Raw genomic sequence first — 21,304 nt, forward strand, 5'->3', positions numbered from 1 at the left:
CCTTTTTAGTGCATTTTAATATAAGCGTGGTTTTTAGAAAGTTTTTTTTAATATATTTTTTATTTTCTACTTTTTAGTCTTCGAATGATGTCAAAAATCATCCCTTTGTTTACCTCCTGTGCCAGTAAATGTACAAAACAATTATTTTTTACATACACTTTATGTCAATTTCATTTTTTATTATCAGTAAAACCATTGATTAAAAACATTTTGAACATTTTCTTAGTTGATAAGTACTTAGTCAAAGAAAATTTACGCAAAATTCAAGCTACATTAATTATTAATGGAATGAATGGATCCCACTAGCCAGAAAAATGATTTTCGAGAACTTTCTCAATGCACTGTACTCCTCTCGACTCCGAATCGGTTTACTCGCGCGTAGAATCGTGTTTTCTGTTTTCCCTGGGAACTCTCGAAGCTTCTACAGTGAACGGAGCACAAGGTGAAAAGATTTCCAGAAAATTTGATGCCTGACGTAGCTCCGACGCGAATCGTTCATGCTTCCGACCCCAGTGAAATGAACCGCGAATTCCCCCGCGAGAGAGAGGATCCATTTTAATATCAACGCGAAGAGTTATGCTCGCGATTGTCGCGGGGACTAAATCCTCCTTGCTAATATGATCATCATAATTTCTCGTTATTGCGCGGTCATCGTTAAACGAGGCACGTAGAACATGTATAAAAGAACAGTATTTTTCCTTCGTACATCCAATGTTCGTGGGTAAAATATTCGTTCTACCACTTTATTCAAACGGTACTTCTCCTCCAATGTAGATGAGCATTTATTTTCTGAAGACGTCGATAGTTAAAATATTTAGGAATTAATTATTCAATGTGTAAACATGTGAATAAATATTTTTACTTGATTGAAATGTTGTCAGTGCTCTTATTGACGAGATTTTTGGTATTATTGCCAAGAGACTGTAAAGTAAATAGTTCTCCAGTTATTTTATCTAGAATAACTAAAAATTCTATTTATTAATTTCAATTAATGAAAAAATTAATTGTGTGTACTGTGAAATATTGACAATTTGATCAAATATCAAATGAAAATGTTCACAGTGAACAATTCCAACAAATTAGAGGCATCAATTTCCCATCTGTTCCCAGTTTCATGTACAATCTATTTATACTGACCATAAATGCATAAACTCAGCAATCTACATGTTATCGCGAAGCTTAATTATAACTTTGAAACCTCGTAAACAACTCCGCGAATCACCGGTACTCTATTATCCAGGTTTTGTTTAACTTTCCGTTTGTTTAACCTCCTCTCCGTGCGCGTATACACCGTCCCCGAATGCAGCATCAACTATTTTTCGCAACGAGGCGCCGCCATTAAACAGAATTATCATTACTGTCATTGTTGCAACAGCGGGGAGCCGTTTACCGGCTCGAACGACCGTTGCAGTATTAAAACTAACGAGCGCTATAGTAACCGTCGTTGTATCGACACAATTTTTACGACCGACACTATTCTCCGGGATACAACCCTAACATCCCTGAGCCTCGAATACTTTTTCAACGCTCGAGATTCATGCATGAGCCCGTTCATAACTGCTTTTATTGGGAGACGTTATGCGCTCGGAGATTAGGCTTGCAGCGTGTTGGCTCGGAATGGGAAAAACAAATCGTCGGTATTTGTAAACTGTTTCTAGAGATGTTTAATAGAAACGAATGTTAAGAGCTGAGCGAGTCGCGATTATGTTTTCAGATCGTGTTTATAACACAGTAAAAAGGAATAACAATAATTGAAAAAAATATTTTATAGAAATATAGTAATAAGAATTTTATTATCTTGACATAAAAGTGCAGTTAATCCTTTGTGTAGTCAAATCTATTTTTCAATTTTGCTGCCAACAACTCCCTACTATTTTAAGTGTTTCATTTGAAATTTATTTCGAAGGACAGTTCCTCTGTCTACTAATTATATTCAATATAGCCTTCAATCTTGTTGTACAATAAAGACTTAAATAAATCATGGAAGAACCAAATTCCTTTCTCCGAAAATGTATTTTTAAAATTTTTAATATAGGGGCCCACATGAAAAAGTTGTAGAATGCAACTTCTAGTATTTTCTCTGCAATTCCGGCCAATTGCAATTTTTGATAAAATTTCTTTTCAGATCCTGTAGTAAACCAATTGCTCTAGCTTCCCAAAAAATTTGAAATCGTTTTGCCCAATATTGAAACAGGTATCGGTATTTTGAGAGCGTCCGAATATTAGTGAGAGTCACTGTAGGTCTTATTGATACTCAATTTTTCTCTCGAAACTATGCAGCAGCCTAACTGATTCACAGCCTCGAAGGAACGCCTCTGTCTCGAAGAAATCGTGTACAGAATCGACTCGGAGTTTACGAGGAAATCCCGACAATACGTTGGCCCGTTTCCCCGCGATCTGATTTCCAACGGATTCGTGTTCATTCGTCGACGACTGAAATATTCATTCGGCACAGTCTCCCGGATTCCAGGCCGCGTTCCCGGCTCGCGAATCTTTCACGAGTCCGTGTGCCCAAAACCATGATATTTTTATAGCAAACGGCGAGCAGACAACGGCCGAAACGCCTGTGAATCTTTTAATCGGACCACCGCACCGATCCGATATTTTTATCGCGGGTGAAAGTTCCATTTTTAATACAAAAAAATAAAAATAATCTGTCTGAATTACAAGAAAAAAGAGAGAGTTACGTACAAATTCATTTCCCCTCTTAATCATTCTAATAGGTTACAAATAATTATTTTGTGTTCCACCTGTACTCATTTTTTTCATAAATGCAAAAATAAAAGAGGGTGTACAAAAATCTAACAATTTTTTCATTATTATGTTTATTATTTTTTATTCTCGACTGGTCACAGGACTCTCACGCAATAAATTGTTGTAATTATTATTGTCGATGATTCATTGTAGAATAAGTACATTGTAGAAATTAGAATGAAAAATTTCTCCGGCGAATAAAAAGAGGGACTTTGAATTAATCGGAGCATGCAGATGAACGCAAAGCGCGATTTAAATCGTCTACCTCGGGTTAATAGGTTAATATAGGCGAATAATCCAGGTTAGTGCGTTTTAATGGTTCGGAGGTCGTCCCAGCAGAATATTGCGGAAGAGCTGTGATCTACGATCCGCTTCATAAATAATGTAATAGAGCCGCATTAAATTTGAGTTTCGCGTTTGCAAAAATAAAGTGAACCCGGTGTACCTCGCCACGGTTATAATTACACCGACGATTTTCATACTTAATAAGTTCGAGCCACTTTCGGGAGAAGTCCACGAACTCTTTCCGAGGACGTCGACCATTTTATATAATTTTCAACCGACTGATATTACTGATTGAATGAAACAGAAATGTTTGCTTCAGGTAATCGTACTTACATTTGCTAATATTTATACATTCAGGCAAAGACTATTTTGTCAAAATTAAGTAGAGGCTTACATTAATCTGTAAATATAAAATTTGACTTCTGTGATTCATTGCTATAAGGTGTATAAAGCAGGCCAAGGCAGAGTTGGGTATTAATCAATTAAAATTTTAATCAAGATTGATTAATTGATGTGTACGATTATAAAATCAATTAATGAATCGTCAATCGTTGATTAAACTAAAGAAATCATCGAAAAAGCTGAGACTAATTTAATCAATTATTGAAGTTAATCGCCACACGGTCGATCCATATATTGTAATAAGGAGGAAGAGAGAGACAGAGAGCGGAGATGTGTGGAGAATTGACAGAAATTTATCTCAATAAAAACAAACAGTATTTCATTTCGAAATTTCAGCAGTTAATCGTTAATCAATAATCCGATTGACGATTGGTTTAATTAGTTTGACGAGGAGTTTAATTGTTAATTGTGATTAACGATTGAAGTAGAAATTTATTCGTCAATCGTTGATTAAATTTTTGCCCAACTCTGGACCAAGCTGCTTCGAGAGTCAAAGGCGTAGTATCAGTTATCCGGTCCTGCTATGTATAAAGATTGTCGTACAATTAAATTGTGAAACTACATGCATTTCTACAATTTACAAAAAAAATTGCAATTCCAGATCTAATAGAACCTATTCCAATTTTCAGTTAATTCCTTTTTAACTAAAGCATTGATGACAGAAACACGATTTTCTCATGGTTTTAATCTCTTTCTCTGGAAAAATGCGATCTAGTTCCGAAATAAATCCTTCATTTCTTAATTAGGACAGATCAATACGGTAAGCTGTGCGCTTTATAATGCTTAGACAGCAGATTTTATGCATTCATGACACAATTGAGTAAGCTTAACAAAAAACAGTAAAAGCTGCAATTATTTCTGCGTTAATCCAATACCTCGTTCCTAACAAACAAATAATGACCAATATATTATGTTAATTTAATTTATAAATAATGCCGAAACCTACCCCTACATTTCTGACCATCCCTTTAAAATAATTTAACTACAGTGACTAGAGACCTACAAGAATTTGCAACTTCGGCACTTCTGGCACACGCTGTACAGTCACGCGTATTTAATTAAAAGAAAACAATAGTGTAAAGTTCGGCGAGCAATTCGAACCGCAGAAAGTTTGCCCCGGCGCATTTTTCAACCAAATGAATTATGAGACCCTAGCAAGCAGCACTTCGCCAAAATTCCAGACTCGCGACAGACTCGAAACTTCGGAAAAGCAAATAAGCTTTCGCACGTTCCTGGGAAATTGTCGTTGCTGCCTCGAGAACAATTCTTGTTGCACCGTTTCTAGCCTCGATGAAAAAGTTCCACTGTTGTCGCTACCGCAAAAAGTTCGTTCAAGATGACTTCTGAGACTTGCCCGTGGGATTCGCGACGGAAATAATAATTGCTTTCTTCCCTCGGCTACTGTGCAGATAAGTAAACGATCCACGGTTAACCTTTAAAGTCGGCGGAACGAGCTTATAGCTTGCGTGGATAACGGTAATCCTCCCCGAAACCGGGAAGAAACATTTAACAGTTTACATTCCATAAACAAATTAGCAATGAATGAAATTATTAAGTAATCCCTAATATCATGTGCAGAGAATTATAGTGTATTTCGCACTATTCTAAAATTAACAATTTCATACTAAATCGGCAGTGATGACTGGATTGCAGTCTTTATGCAAAATAAAGATTGTCTGCGTCGAATGTTATTTTCTTACAATTTTGAATTTCATCTACTCAATTTTGCTACAAATGCATAAAGATCCGCGGTCTTGTGATGACTCAAACTACCCCTAATTTCATATGTACAGGGTGTATAACAAGTAATGATCATCCGTCGTAGGGATGAATCTGCACCTCTGGATCGGTGGACATTTGTAAGAGAAACTTGCCGCAAAATTATTTATAATAATGAAAATCGTTGTTAAAATTGTTTTTTTTTTACATCAACACCTTCCACTCATCCAGGAAAGGAAAAGTTTGAAAGAAGCTACATGTCGCGAACAAATAGTTATTAGTAAAAATGGCCACACCATTATTCAAAACAGTTTCAATATTATTAAATTCGTCTGTTTTCTATAAATTGCGAAAAGTTCAACTGTCACATGTGAGAAAACTGATGAAATTTCATGTGCACAATGTAAAAAAGATTACATAGAATGAAAATGTTCTGGGTCGAAAGAGAAATGATTTTGATTTTCGAATTAAAATTGCTTCGAGAGCGCAAAGGGTTAACATAAACTTTCTTTGTCATAAATAATTTTGTGGCAAGTTTCACTTACAAATGTCCACCGATCCAGAGGTGTAGATTCACCCATACGACGGATGACCATTACTTTTTATACACCGTGTACATATTATACACATTTCGAACAGTTTCACTCGAGACTTGAACTCGACTATTATTTATCCAGCAAATGAGACCTTTGGAATCAATTTTAGAAAATTGTTGAATTGATCCCAGCTGTTATATAGAGACGGCCAACGGGGCAAAGACATCAGAGGTCGATCTCGCCGAGTTTACCATAGCGAGAGGAGTATTTGTCGGAGGATCTCGGTGCGAAAGGGTATTCCTGGATCGCTGGCTGCGCAGGATCTGCGAGCAATAGTCACACCACAATAACCAGGAATTATCGATTTCGGCGACCGGCACAGTTAGCCTTAATATTGACAGAATAGACTGATAGACGAGCAAACACGTCCTCCGGATTCCAAGATCCGTTCTGCTCTCTCTTCGGTCGCGATTCGGGGTACCGGTTCCGCGTTCCATTATCGTCCTAGGACAGACAATGTAGAAACTGGAAAGGGAAACGGCGAGGATGAATGCTGAGCCTGAAACCGCGATAATTACCGGGCGAACGTATATTCCGTGTAACGAGCACGAGACGTTCGCGTCCTGCGCCCGCCAATCTGCGCCAGACCATGCATCGTCCTTAATGCCACGGACTTGTTGTTCCATTCTCGGTACAAGGATGCCGTTCCCCGGTAATCTCGGCGTCGAACAGGACACCGTGTCCTTGCTCCATCGATAATCCTTAGCCAGTGGCTACCTGGGAAAATTGAACGCGGAACCCTGCGAGAATGATCCTTCCCTCGGCGTCCGTAAATATTTGTACACCTTGTACATTGTTCCTCATTTCACTTTCAGTACGCAATTGTCTCCTAATGTTTACAGCAGGTTGGTCCTTATTTTTCGATTTTTGATGAATGACCTTGAATTACCTTGAATGATCTTGGAAGACGAAAACATACAGTTCCATGTTTAAAAAAACAGAGGTCACAGGAAAAGTTTTATTTGAAATATTTTTGACAGTTTTAGACAGGTTTAGAAAATAATTGCGCGCACAAGTTCAAACGGGACACTCTGTATAATTCAATTGGGAATCCCAGCAATGTTAACCCTTTACACTCGGTGCTATTTTAACTTGAAAATTAAACATTTCGTTCGATCCAGTTGGAATAACTCCATTCTATATTAATTGTTTACGAATATGAAATTGATATAATACCTCGTACAATACTTAAACGTTTAGTAATTGATTAGACACCAACATATTTAATAATGTAAACAACATTTCGAATAATGGTACAGCAATTTTGATCTCTGAGTGACCAATCGAGAGAGTGCTAAGGGTTAAAATTTATTCTAAGGGTGTTCGAAGGAGGATCGAATAATCGCGCTCTGACCTATAATCTCCAAAAGTGTTCGTATAAATTATCGCACCATTGAATAATTGTGAGGGGTGCCTGGGCGTATAATTTGCCAAAGGCGGCAACTTGGTGACGTGGTTGGCAACTGATGAGCCTCGAGTAGGAATTTCCGCTGCGAGAGGGGTAATGGACGAATTAGGAGGCGATTTACGATGCGTACGGGGTTGGAGACATTAAAATTGATGGCGGCGTGCTGCGTTTATTAACCGCGGGTTGCCGCGATACACGATGCACGCGCGCGAAGGGAGTCCCACGCTCGTAAATGTTAGAGAAGATGGCGGTTCCCTTGCTAACGATCTCTGTGACATGCAAAGCACGGTTTAATTTCCATCGGCCCGCGGTCCTAGCCGTTAAACCGAGCCGGAGCTGTGCCGCGCGAGCCGAACGCTCTGTTTCGCGATTATGAGAGCGCGGCGCGGCGTGTCGCTGATTTAAACGTCGAGGGGTAATCCGCGATGGCGCACAGTGCTCCGAATTAGATAATCGAGTGACATTTTGTCGAAAAATGAACTATCTACCTCGAAAACAGGGTTGGGCATTAATAAAATATTAATCAAGATTGATTGATTAATGTGTACGATTAGAAAAGGTAATCATTGAAAAATCGACGATTGATTCAATCGATTGATGCAGTTAAACGTCAATCATTGATTAAAAAAAGGAATCATCGAAAAATCGGAGACTGATTCAATCGATCGATGAAGTTAATCGCCGATTAATATTCCCCGCGCGATCGCCGCTTTTAAATTGTTCTCACACATATCCACAAATCTGCACTATAATTGTTCATAACATCGTACATAATACACTGGAACAAACCACTGTAAAATAGTATTCATTGGGTCCATAAATGTTGACTAAAATCCTCACAAATGCAAGTATAATTCACGTTTGATGCACGTCAATTCGACTTTCCCATACGAAAAATAAAATATCGGTGAAATTAATATGAAGTACACCCACTTAAATAGCACCCTAATTTAAGAAAATGTGTTTGCGCAAGAACCATCGCTTTTTAACTATTTTTACGTTTCTTTTTTACGTTTTAACGATTTTTAACCATTTTTTGGGAAACAAGACGTAGATGTGCCGCATGAAATCGTCAATTTTGAAATAGTTTATAATATTAGGGAGGGTTTAAGTCACCGTTTTGCTGCTTGCGATTCTGTTTATGAAATATAGACTTTTAAATTAATAGTTCGCAACGTCAACGACGTATAAATACTTCAGCCTCGAAGGACCGAACGCGACAGTCTGCGAACGTTTGCGCGGCCCGCTAAGCGTGCATTATGCAAATCCGGCGTCGTCGTTGTCGCGGAGAAGTCGGTCGGTGTATCCGCGACGTTTCGCGCTGGAAACACGCAATCTGTCCCACGATGCACGTCATTCAACCGAGCACTATGCGCGGCCGAAGTTGGTCGAATGCAATCAGTACGGTTCGGTAATCGACGCCCGAGAAGTTAGTTCTCGAACAGTATCAGTAAAAAGCTCTCTAGCTATCACTGTCGCGACGCTAAACCGGCGAACAAACTATATCCCTGTTTTGACCTAACGTGGTGAGCACTTAGGCTTTCCTTAGGCTAAAATTCCTTAATAGCTCAGTAACGCTGTAATTAAAAGTACAATAGCTGAATAAAAATGATACATAGTTAAAGCGAATCAGTAAATATTTGTAAGTTATAACATTATTTGTGGAATGCCTTAAACTATGATGAGATCACTACTGGAGTCAAGAGAGTTTCAAAATATTTTACAGCCAAGAATCCAACTGTGCAAACAAATACAGTAAAGTCGCGTTTACTTTCCAACAGCCTGTGTTCTGCACGGACAGTGATCGCATACCGATATTATTTTTTTATGACTGCGTTACGTACTTCAAAAAGAAAGCCGAACGTAGAGAAGGACAGCATGAAATACGGATCGCGTGGCCACTACTAATAGTACTAATCAAATGTACAAAAACTTCTTTGTTTTTAATTATTTTTTTATGAGACTTTCATAAACTTATTTCTGGCATTTTTTTTATTAAAACAACATGGGTACACGGTAGGCAGTGGACAGTAATCGCGGACAGTAAACGCGACTTTACTGTAATAAAAATACTCCATTTATTTACCCAATAAATTAAATACCAACAAAAAACAACGACAATACTGACACTGCTTATTTACCTGCACATCGTCGACAATCGGTAAAACAAAAACAGAAAGGAATCGTGTCGGTAAATAAATTACCGGAAAAAATACCGCCGGCAAAAGCACACAAACAACATTCGCGCGTCCAGAGAATGATTTGTCGCAAAAATCCCGGAGTTTATTAAATAACCCGACGATTCCGTTAATCTCCAGATAAAGCTCGCCGAATCGATCATATTTATTTGCAGCAGCTTTGATATCTGCGCTGACGGCCGACAAATCACCCGGCTAAAAGGTCGAACCGGCTTTGGCTGGTTCCGTTTCCGATCGTTCAGGTGTGAAATGAACGAAAAACCTGGCCAGAAATAATTCATCGGTTCGCTGTTGCATCTTCGTCGGAAGCGTTGCGAGCGCGCGTCGTTGTTTGGCAAGCCGGGGGAATAAATATTCGAGCAGCCGGATCGGCTAATGAATGAATATTAATGAAACGAAACACAGCCTACTGACCGGACGAATTTAATTGCGGCGGGGCCGCTATTCGTCTTCGTTAGCCGGCGCCGGAATTATTGTTATCAAACGCGATCCTTTGCGGCGAACGAGCTGCCCGTGCACGATCCTCCCTGATGCGGGAACTTTCTCGCACCCCGTCCCAATTGTCCCGGTTAATTAATTTAAGACTGTTGCAATTTAAACACCCGGAATATCCGACGCGGTTTAAGAAGCGTCTCCCACAATCTGCTATATTATTATATTAAATCCAAGTCCTTTTTCTTACAATTAGACACGATCTTTAACAGCTTTGTATTTGGTCGGAAAGAGAGTTCGTAGCGTTTTTAAATTATAAACACGAGAAGTTACCTTAAAATGGCAAAAGTAATAGAACAGACTGGAAAATATGTTATTGAACAAATTTTTATGAGTAAATATCTGAATTTTGGCTTTCAATTTTAATTTACAAACGATACGAACTTTCAACCCAATGTTTCGAGTGAAAAATGTCCCCACCTTTAACAGGAAGATTGAAGTCTCCTCTCTACAATAACATTCACAAAATTATTGCACGATTTTAATTTACCTTTTTATCGCACTTTAGACAGGAAGAGTACTGCCAACTAAATAGGTAACTAAGAATCAACAGATCGAACAATTGAAAAATTTTGGAAAAGACCGTCAATGAAAGGAGGTTATTGGTCAATTTTTCAAACAGAAATAAATGATGGAAGAAAAACGCTGAGCGGGAGCTCAGCAAATCCCCGATCAATGAACTATCGAAATTGTCAATGAACAGAGAGCTGACTGTTCAATCGATACGTGAAATAATATTTTATCAAACCTGGAGCTGTGCAAAACCCGGGACCGGACTAATCGCGTCGATTGTGTAGGCAACAAACAGTGATTATTATTATTACGTACGGTCCGTCTGCCGGAAAAAATGGCGCCGACCATGCGGGAGAATTTCGCATATCGAGTTACTCGAAATTGGGCATATGCTGTACGGAATACATGTTTGCCCGATAATAGAGGCAAATCTAGCGGACCTACGCGCTGACCTCTCTCTCTCTCGCGATCAAAACACAATTAATTCGAGCAGTCATTCAGTGCACAAGCGCCGCGGCTATGGCAGTCCAGTTATCGTAATTTCTCGTTTGCGAATTAAAATTCGTACCGGGGAAACGATCGAGCGGCTCGTTTGTTCACGGACGTGCGCAACGCTTTGCTATCTCCATTCGAATGACTGATTGGGGACAGAGTTTACTTTGCCCCCAATTTCACGGGATTCCTCGGCCTCGGGAATTGAAACTGCTATTATGGTCGCCATTATGGCTCGGCAACTATGCTCTGAAGACGATCTCCGAAGCGATTGTGTTATTTTGTGAACGGGATCGAGGAATTTTGTGCTCAAACAGGTTTCAATGATTTGAAGAACGCTGGACATTGATTCACTGGATTGTTCCATCAAAATTACAAGAATTCAGTGTGGCTAGATTTTAATTTAAAAATCGATTGTCTTCATGTAAACTCACGTGTTCCATCTATTGTACAACAAATTCGCAGAGAGTAGTAAATGATAATAAAATTCTTTCGAGTCGCCAAAAGTCATTTTGAGAAACGTGTTTTTAGTGGAAAATTAAGCTATTTAACTTTACCGAATGGTTGCGAATTTTATTAATAAAGAATATGTGGGAATTAATCAATATGAAAAATTATTCTCAATTCACTATGTTAATACGACTACAAACAACCGTCAGCATTCAAAGATGTTCCGCAACTTTCCCACCCCGTTCGAAATAATGTTGCGGCACCTCTTCTCATTTAATTACCCGAGAAACAATAAATCATCGAAGCTGTTGCTATCGAAGCGGACCAAAAGCGCAGCTCTATTTAAAAAACCGCCGTTTCGAGGTCTCCATAAAAGAGCTCGCACTTCCGGCCGGAGGCGGCGCGGCGTCCCCGGGAAGAATCGATACCACTAATTCGTTATGCTTTCGGGGGCAGCTGTTCATTATTACAGCCTCGGGGCTATTATCCTTTCGGTGAAATATCGCTTTTATTACTATACGGATATCTAATGGAGATAATACCGACGACCCGAAAACCCGAGTACGTTTCCCACTGGAACCCCAGAGATATCTACATATACGTACACATACATACACACGCCTATATACCTATTCGTTTCACCGAGGTGTGACGTTACTTTTCACTGGTGGCCCGAGGCGGTTCCCACATCTAATTTCCTATCGTTTGCCAAAAGGATCATTCATAACGGACTGTTGCTGTTGTACGCGACCGACACGCTCCACGACATCGTGAACGTGACCGCCAGCAAGAATTGGGAATTGTCCTGCTTCAAGCTGACCAAGGAGGTGTTCAGCGAAGTAGTAGGGGCGCTTTACGTTCAACAGTACAGTCCACAACATCTCGAGACCTTGGCGAACAGGGTGAGCATCCACGAGAACGCCTGTTGCCTCGATCTTTATGCAAATTTCAATTTTCACTTGTCAGAAACTCGCAAAGTGTTATAGACGCCTAACGTACTCGAGTCTTGATACTTGTGTTCTTAGCTCAACGCACATTTCGGACAGAAAAACATTTTTGTTAATTACTTCTTTGTGAAACATTTATCAACATATTTGTGGAAATTTTCTGATTAAAACGAGTCCAAACACGACATGCTTCAGTGCACATTTGTTTATTTAATCCACGATTCAACCCCTTCTTGCGCTACGATTCATTTTACGATTTCGGTGATTAAAACTTTTTTTGTAATTCTTAATTTCCTAAAGAAGGAGGAACTTCATATCTATTATACGCCTATATGTTCTCCAATAGCTGTACATTAACAAAACCAAAATAAAATTTTATTTCGATTTAAAGAAAATTAATAGCATTATTGTAATTTCGATATTGTAAGGCGAGAGGTTAATGGAAAGTCATTAGAACATGGGTGCATATATAATAATTGTCTAGTTAGATTAAATTTGTTGTTCAATAAATCGTTTTGGATTGAACTGTCCACATCGATTCGGATAATCGAGGTTCCATTCAATCGTGGATTAAACAAACAAATATGCTCCGAAGCGTGTCGTGTTTCGACTCGTTTTAACGAGGACAATGTCGCAAATACATTAGTAATAAAATTGAGAGTGATTAATAAGTTAGAAATGTTTTGATTGGTCAATATTTTCTTGTCGAGTTGGGAGTAATTATCGTGAATGTATGAAGATCGTCAGTGTATTTGCGGATGCCTGCGACCGTATAATAGTGGATCGATCGGTGCTAATCGAATCGAATCGGTCTGAGAACAGGTGGGAGGACTGTTCGAGCGTGTAAAGGAAACTGTCGCTGAGAGGATCTTGGTGAAGTCCTGGTTAGACGAGGAGACGAGGACGCAAGCATTGCTGAAACTGAACTCGTTGAGGGGTAGATTTCACGTGTGGCCTGGTTTCTACAACGAGAGCCTGCTGGCCCGCGAAATGGCCGAGGTGAGGACATACGACGGTGTTTAGAATCATAGGAAATGGAGAAGTCCGTCAACTATCTAGCTTGCAATTAACTCTGCTGGATTATCTTACAGCTGAACCATTCATTTGCTTGTGTTAGAGTTAATTACGTTGGCATGAAAGTATGTAGCGTTTTTAAATTGAAATTCAAATCTTCAAGGACCTGGCAGGTCGTTACAGAATTCCATGATACGATGTTCGACAATTATACATTTCTAAATGAAATTTACACAGAAGTTTATCAGGGCCATTTATCGGTTTGGACAGGTGAAGATCGATCCAGACGATTTTTTCCGCAGCGTGTTAATGCGATTCCGGCAGGTCCGCACGGTCGACGACAAAGTTCTCAGGAGGAACGTGACCGAGAAGTAAGAGACTAATCCGAGAAAAGATTTCTCACCTCTCTGATTCCGTAACCTTGTAATAATGAAATTCTGTGTTACAGACGCCGTTATCCTTACAGCGTGAACGCCTACTACGAGTCCTCCACAAACACAATTGGTAAAGTACCTTCTGAAAATTATCTGTGTCGAGAGTTTCCGATGAAATCAGACCCAAAATTAATTAATCTTATCTTTCTTGCTAAGGAACTTGGAAATTCCTTCAAATGTTTCTATTAAAAAGAATCTCTGGAATAAGCAATTTCAAAAACTTGATTCTATCCTTCTCGATGATGAAGCTTGATCGCAAACCATAAAATTTGTCTTTAGCGATTGAAATAAATTAACTTTTATAAAATTATGAATATCAAGCAAAAACGCTAATAGTATTCTGATGTAATACAAATATTTTACCCGTGTTTTAGGCATCCCATTGGCGATGATGACGGCCTGGTCATGGTCCTGGGACGGAGGTCCTGCGTACTCGGCTCACGCAACTCTAGGATCAGTAATCGGTCACGAGATCCTGCACGCTTTCGATCTCCACCGGCGCAGACTACCTCTCGATCCTGATCTGAGCGTCGATCAGTGGCTCTGGATCACGCCGGAGTCCTGGAAGAGGCTGGAAGCAAGAATAGAATGTGTTGCGAGATTGTATGCCAGGAGTTTTTGGAAGAAGGTTCAGTTTTATGGAAACGACGTCGCTGTACAGGTAAAAATAATTTTTTTTCTATCTCTTTTTCTCATTCAATATGAAATGAATGATTGAGGTGATCGGGACCGGATGATCAATGAAAAAATTCGTTTCCAGTTCGATTGGAACGTGACGAGGAACGAGAACGTGGCGGACATCGGAGCCTTGCAGATTTCTTTTAAAACTTGGCACACTTTGACGAACGGGAGGGACCGAAGTCTTCCCGGGTTCGAGGGCCTTCGTCCGAGCCAGCTTTTCTTCATAAGCGCCGCCCAGGTGAGACTATTGAATTTATGGATTTCGTGATTTATATCTCGAATCGACATTGTTGACGAGTGCGTTGTTTCAGACTTACTGTTCTAATATGACTGCCGAGGCCTACATTCTATCCGTTGAACTCGATTACCACACACCTCAGCCTGAAAGGTGAGCTTCTAATCAATGTTACAATACATTTTACAGACGTTTTAAACTTCCTATCAATTTAAACATTTTATATGTTCAATGGATTTGATCATTTTATATATTCATTTGTTTTATTAATTTTATATATATTCTGTGGATTTAATAATTTTATATATTCATTGAATTTAATCATTTTATAGACATATATATTTATTGGATTTAATTATTTCATAATATATTCAGTGGATTTAATTATTTTATATATTCATTGGTTTTAATCATTTTATACATTCAGTGGATTTAATTAATTCAATTTAATCATTTTATATATTCACATTGACTTTAATCATTTCATATATTCAGTAGATTTAATTATTTTATATATTCATTGGTTTTAATCATTTTATATATTCACATTGACTTCAATCATTTTGTATATTCAGTGGATTTAATTATTTTATATATTCATTAGACTTAATAATTTTATATATTCAGTGGATTTAATTATTTTATATATTCATTGGCTTCGATCAGTTTATATATTCATTGAATTTAATAATTTTATACATTCATTAGATTTAATAATTTTATATATTCATTGGCTTTAATCATTTTATATATTCATTGGCTTTGGGGTGGCTGTGGTCAATTTATATATTGATTGCATTTAATAATTTCATATATTCATTGGATTTAATTATTTTATATATTCATTGCATTTAATCATTTTATATACTCATTGGATTTAATCCTCTTATATATTCATTGGATCATACAATCATCGCATACTTGCAGAGTCAACGGTATAATGATGAACTCCCAAGCGTTCGCGGACGCGTTCCGCTGCCCGATCGGAGCCAAGATGAACCCCCCGAACAAGTGCACCACCTGGTGATGATCAGGCGCGGACGATCGCAGACCTCATTCACGAAAGACCACAGTTTGTCGACTATTGGGACTCGGCTCGGAACTTGCGGTTGGCGAATTCACAGTTGGAGACCCCATTGACCATAGGGTCCCATTATTTTTGCAGCGTTTGTCGAGCGATTCTGCGCTGGAGGGAATCGACTCAAGTATTTACGCTACGAAACACACTTTGACACTCAGTGGCGGATTTACGTCAACACAATAATTATTTCTTAACACTAGAACCACCGAACCTATCAACACGACGAATTACAGAATTTTTCTTTTAGAATTGGTGAAGTTATAAAAATATCTTTTGGAGAAAGTGACATTCAAGAATTCTAATTATACCTGTGTAGGACATTATTAGGCAGCGGATCTTTATGCAAAATAAAAATTTTTTACCGGATTTGCAATAACCCTTCACTGCATGATTTTTTAAATTGGGATGAAAAAATTGAAAGAAGGTCAGTTTTTGTGTTTTATTTAAGGGAAAAAATTTTTTTTTAATTTAAACAACGTGTAGAATAGTAAGAAAACACATTCTTAGTTTACTATATACCAGATTTGTTAACTGTATCTCATATGATACACTATGCAGTGAAGGGTTAATATTTTTAATAGTTCGATATAATAATATAACAGCGGTTCTAAATTTTTCTAATGTTAACACTGTGTCGAGTTACACCTACTCATTTTTGTTATAAATACATACAATCCGCTATCTAGAAATTATACAAGACTCATTGCCATAAGCTCCAGTCTAAGTGTATGGATAAATCCGCCACAGTTCCCAGTCCAAAATAAAAATTTTTCGATCAGCATTATGTTTCTTTTTTAGGAGTTCTACGCCGACGATCGAAGCGAGACGTACAAGATCGCGCGAGGACTACCAATGATCGAGTCCTCGATCCTTCGATCGCCGAAAGGATCGATCGCTGGAGTTGTCTTGGTGTTCCGAGAGTTTCAAGGACAACCGCGTGGGAATCGACCAAGAGATTCGTTTGGTCGACGCAAGACTCGTTTAAAAAAAAAAAACGCGCCATTAACGTTAATATCTCTCCCCTACGACGCTTTAGAGGACCTTAGGATTTATTCTAGTGAAAGCAATAAAAATTATACGGGATATCAGACTCGATCGTGTGAAAGGGAGAGAGAGAGTGAGAGGGAGAGTGCGTGTATGCGTGAGAGAACAAATGAGAATGAATGATACAAAGCAAAAGTAAAAAAGACAAAAAAAAAGAAATATATTTGAAGATGACGTACACACGAGTAAACACACACGTACACACCGCAGGATAAGCAAATTACAAAGCGCTTCGATTTGTTCAGTTTGCGAGCAGTGTATCGGTAGATGTCCTCGAAGATAGAGGCAACGAGTCACTCTTACGTCATCGATGGTTGTTTTATTGGTAATTGCTGATGTGGTTTTGTTGCCATTGAATTTCAAGGTCGGTGGAAAAATTGTATCATTCTTATGTGACACAGACTTAAGATCTGTACAAATATTGCATACAATGCATTTTTCTGTCTACGATTCTAAATTACCGCGACTCTGTAGAATTTTTTTCATTGATATATTTATTGTTATTAAGAGTAACAACAAAAATATAAAGGGCTTGAATCCACTCGGACCCATTAATCACATAATACATGCGTAAATTATATCTAAATGACAATTAGACTTGTATGTTGCACTTTTTCCTATATTTATTCATTAAGTATTTTTAACAATTTAGTCTTTAGTTCGCTTGAAAAATAACTTACATCTACTCTGTAGAAAATGCTCTGGTACGATAGTGGACTCTATCGAAAAGATCAGCTAGTGAACTACATGATGTTGCAACACACAAGATCCGCCTGAGAACGCTAAATTTTACAGCGTTGTCAGCTTAAAAAGTGCAAAGCTTCCCTGTTTTCCGGAGGTGTCCGAAGAGGCTTCTTAAGTCTGTGTATGTGACCAGCATCTAAGCCTGTAACTTTAGTTATTGTAATTCCTATCAGCTGGAAAATGTTTTATATTTAATTTCACATTCTGCTGGTCCGAAGTTATTTTGTTAAAAATTTAAGAAAAGCGCTGTGTCGGGAAGGTAGGAAATGATAAAAATTTTTCCGAGTCGCCAAAAATCCTTTTGAAAATCACGTTTTTAACGCATAGTGAATCTATCTGCCAAACTTCAGCTGAATCATCGCGGACTTTATTAAAAAAGAATGCGTAGAAATTAATCAATATTGAAAATTATTTTCAACGTTCTGATCGTATAGATACGAAAATATCACCAGGAAAATTCGGTGTCGATAAAATTGCATTAACAGAGCAAAATCATCAAACTATGAATGAGGTGGGGGTGGCCCGCAGAAAATTAGGGGACCGTCTTAACGTTTTCGTGGACTACCGAGTGGGTGGATGCCGCTTTGATTAGGATCGGGGGAGGAGATATAATTTCCGGCATAGTTCGAGCGACGAGCATCGAATTAATTAATTATATTCGCAAAGCCTCGAACGAGTTGCTGAGGCTAGAAAGAAACGGAGAGAGGGGGTAACAGAGAGAGAGGGAGAAGGAGAAGGGTTGAATGAATTTCTAGGGTGGATTTAGAGGAAAATTTAGGGAACGTAAACTGCAAACATTTACGAAGCGGATCTATTATTTAGTTTCTCGCGCACCGATTGTCTTCGCTCTTCTTAGTCTGTAAACTCTGTAAATAACAACGTTTCCCCGTCTCTTTTCCGTTTAGTTTTTAGTTGAACCCCTGGAGGCCATCGTTTTAAATGTTAGCCTGCGATTTCACTAACCGGGGAGCCTCGATTTTTGGCTAGTTCACATACACGTCAACACAGGGAGACATTCACACACAGCGACACACACACACACACACACAGAGACACATACGCAATACAGAATAAACTGCGCCGGCGGCGACGGATTAGAGACCAGGCTGATTTAGCGCGCGCTTTGATTCACACCTGTAATTTTTCGCTCGGTTCTCCTCTGTACGGGCACGAGACTCTTCGATTTTCAAATGCTTCGCTTTTATTCGTGACACCGTTTCGCTCGGTTCTCGCTGGAAACGATACGGGATTCTTGCTCTACACCGATCACGACGAACCGCTCACCTGTGCTCACCTTTTCCGACGGGGTCAGCTTTTTAGAGACAATTTATGCTCGATTTCGGGAAAATGAAATATGCTTTTAACTGAGAAATATTCTGTTGAATATGTTGAAATTGGTGATGTTGATTTTTCCAACATGTTGTAGTACTTCTAAATGAATCAATTTATTCCATTTTTAACAATTGTGAGGATGAATTTATATGTCAGCAGTCAAAGTATTCAGAACACTTCTGTAATTATTTTGTCGTAAATTGATTGAACTCCCGAAAAAGCGACCTCGAAATGGAAAGTCCATTTCATTATCACGATATTTGTACTTCCAAAATACATACATTCTGCTTCAGAAATTTTTATAGAATATTTTAGCTTACATTCCACCTCACAATTAGATAATTCACCGTTTATATTTAGCAACTGGTAATTATGAGAAATGTATTCTAATTAGATGCATTCCTTGATCCACTTGTTTGTTACTAGACTGCGGGGTCCAAATGTTTATAACAAAAATTGAATTTTGATCAAATACGAATCGATGGAAGCTTCATTGAAACTACTACTTTCTTTAATGTATTAGGTTGTAAAGAAAGAAATGCAGGATTTTTATTCCTTTGTTTTAATTGCAATTTTATACCAATAAATATTTACCTTAATTTAATGAGAGCTGTATATAAAGCTTGTTTTATGCACTATTTAATTATGCTTTTGATATTTGATTTTATTCAAATCTTCATTAAATTATTTGACTTTTATTTCGGGATGTTAAAACGTGATTTACTCATTATTTTTTTCTATGAGTTCAAACTAGGCCAAAGTGTAGGGCTAAGATAATAGTTTCAACTCATAGAAAAAAATAATGCAACAATCGCGTTTTGACATCCTGAAATAAAATATAATTTAATAAAAATTTGAATAAAATCAAATATCAAAAGCATAATTAAATAGATCGTAAAACAAGCTTTAAAATGACATATAACTCGTTAAATTTATTCGTATAAAATTGCAAATAAAACAAAGGAACAAAAATCCTGCATTTCTTTCTTTACAACGTAATATTATAATTACTTATCTATTGAAATGATTATTTACTATATATTTTCTATACAATCTTCAACACAAGTCATAGCATTAAAGTTACGAAAAAATTTCAATCAATTGGACCAATATGCAAAACAAAAATATGCAAGCATCGCTGAAGAATCTTTTATTCAACACTTTGACAGGCAACATTGAAGATGCACATTGGCATGGTTAATTAAAAATTTACATTCAAATGATTAATTTAAAAAATTTATTTTTAAGTCTGGACAAATGTTTCTGGATTCAGTTAGCGAATTGATTTTTTCCAACAAGGATCCGCAGTCTGTATACTGTATCACAGTGTGCTGTTCGTCGCAAAATATGTATCTCCCACGATCGTCGAGCGTTTTTCCGCGAACCGCAGACGTTTCATCGTCGTGAGCCGACGGCTAGCGGAGGTTGTTACAATTTTAGTGCGTTTACGCAAAGGATTGCGATCTGTGATATTCTTAAGCAGTACTTAAGCGAGTCGAGGGATCGTTACCGACACGTGTTCTCGACGTTTGCGTCTAACAAACGGGATAAACATGGATTTTCTTGGATGTCTGTTGTCTCGAGACGCGACGTTGTTGAACGCAGCTCGGTCCTTCGTTTCCTCGTCGAATCGAAAGCATAAAGTCACGTTATTTAAACACCGTTGTAAATGTAAATGGCTGACAACTCATATGGCAAATAAATATGGTTTATATACAACCCTTTGACCCATGTTTTATTATTCGCATTACTCCCATAATGACAAATTGAGTTGCTAAGATAAGGGATGAATACGGGATAGTACAATACATTTTCTAGAAAATTTAAGTTGCTACAGGCTGCAATAAATTTAAATGATCTAAAAAGGGAATTGAAAAAAAACAAAATTACAATTGAAACTGAAGAAAGAAAAATTAATTTAGGTTACAAGAGGCTTCGATAATGTTAAATTGAAAACATATTGATTTTGAATGTCTTGTCTCCGATTCGAGATTCACATCTCGATCAGCAAAACAGCCGAGGATCTCGCCGTTTCTCTGCACCTAACCCTCCGGCGAGCCGAAACGCAAGCCAATTAATTGTTTATTCATTGAAGACAATCAATATCTGCCTGTTGAAGGTACCAGTAATGGTCCAAGAATGATTTCTCGGACAGACGGCCTAACATGTCACCGGTTGGCTGGCAGTTCCTGATTTTCTGGGTAAAAACAAGCAAGCTGGAACCAACCTCTCTAAATGAACAGAATTTCTAAAAATTTTCCAGATGACACTGGTCGCTTACCCTAAAATGACCGCGACACCGTCGCCGCACGTGTCCGAATTCGCGTATGTCCCACGGATTCATCCCTCGAGGAATCCTGCCTGTCGATCGCGGTATACTGGCGATACAAAGAATCCCAGTGATCATGGTCTCGATCAACCGTCGATCGAAGTCAGAGCTGTGCTTGCGCCTTGCTTGATTTTTTCAGTGGACAAGTAAATCA

At 38.3% G+C, this 21,304-nt stretch overlaps 1 protein-coding gene across 4 annotated transcripts in view; it reads left to right on the forward strand.

Annotated features, from left to right (window-relative positions):
- Positions 1 to 20,895, forward strand: part of LOC143210826 (neprilysin-1) — a 181,130-nt gene extending 160,235 nt beyond the window's left edge. For 3 of the 4 annotated variants that reach the window (XM_076428041.1, XM_076428040.1, XM_076428038.1), the window contains 9 exons: positions 12,025 to 12,211; positions 13,079 to 13,255; positions 13,541 to 13,641; positions 13,719 to 13,774; positions 14,079 to 14,365; positions 14,465 to 14,623; positions 14,697 to 14,773; positions 15,548 to 15,825; positions 16,500 to 20,895. In XM_076428041.1, coding sequence (XP_076284156.1) covers positions 12,025 to 12,211; positions 13,079 to 13,255; positions 13,541 to 13,641; positions 13,719 to 13,774; positions 14,079 to 14,365; positions 14,465 to 14,623; positions 14,697 to 14,773; positions 15,548 to 15,647 — 1,144 coding nt within the window. In that variant the 3' untranslated portion in view covers positions 15,648 to 15,825; positions 16,500 to 20,895. The remainder of the gene's footprint in view (positions 1 to 12,024; positions 12,212 to 13,078; positions 13,256 to 13,540; positions 13,642 to 13,718; positions 13,775 to 14,078; positions 14,366 to 14,464; positions 14,624 to 14,696; positions 14,774 to 15,547; positions 15,826 to 16,499) is intronic. The other variant, XM_076428039.1, reaches the window with a different exon arrangement.
- Positions 20,896 to 21,304: the final 409 nt, after the last annotated feature.

This window comes from Lasioglossum baleicum, chromosome 7 (genome assembly GCF_051020765.1).
Source record: "Lasioglossum baleicum chromosome 7, iyLasBale1, whole genome shotgun sequence".
Taxonomy (NCBI): domain Eukaryota; kingdom Metazoa; phylum Arthropoda; class Insecta; order Hymenoptera; family Halictidae; genus Lasioglossum; species Lasioglossum baleicum.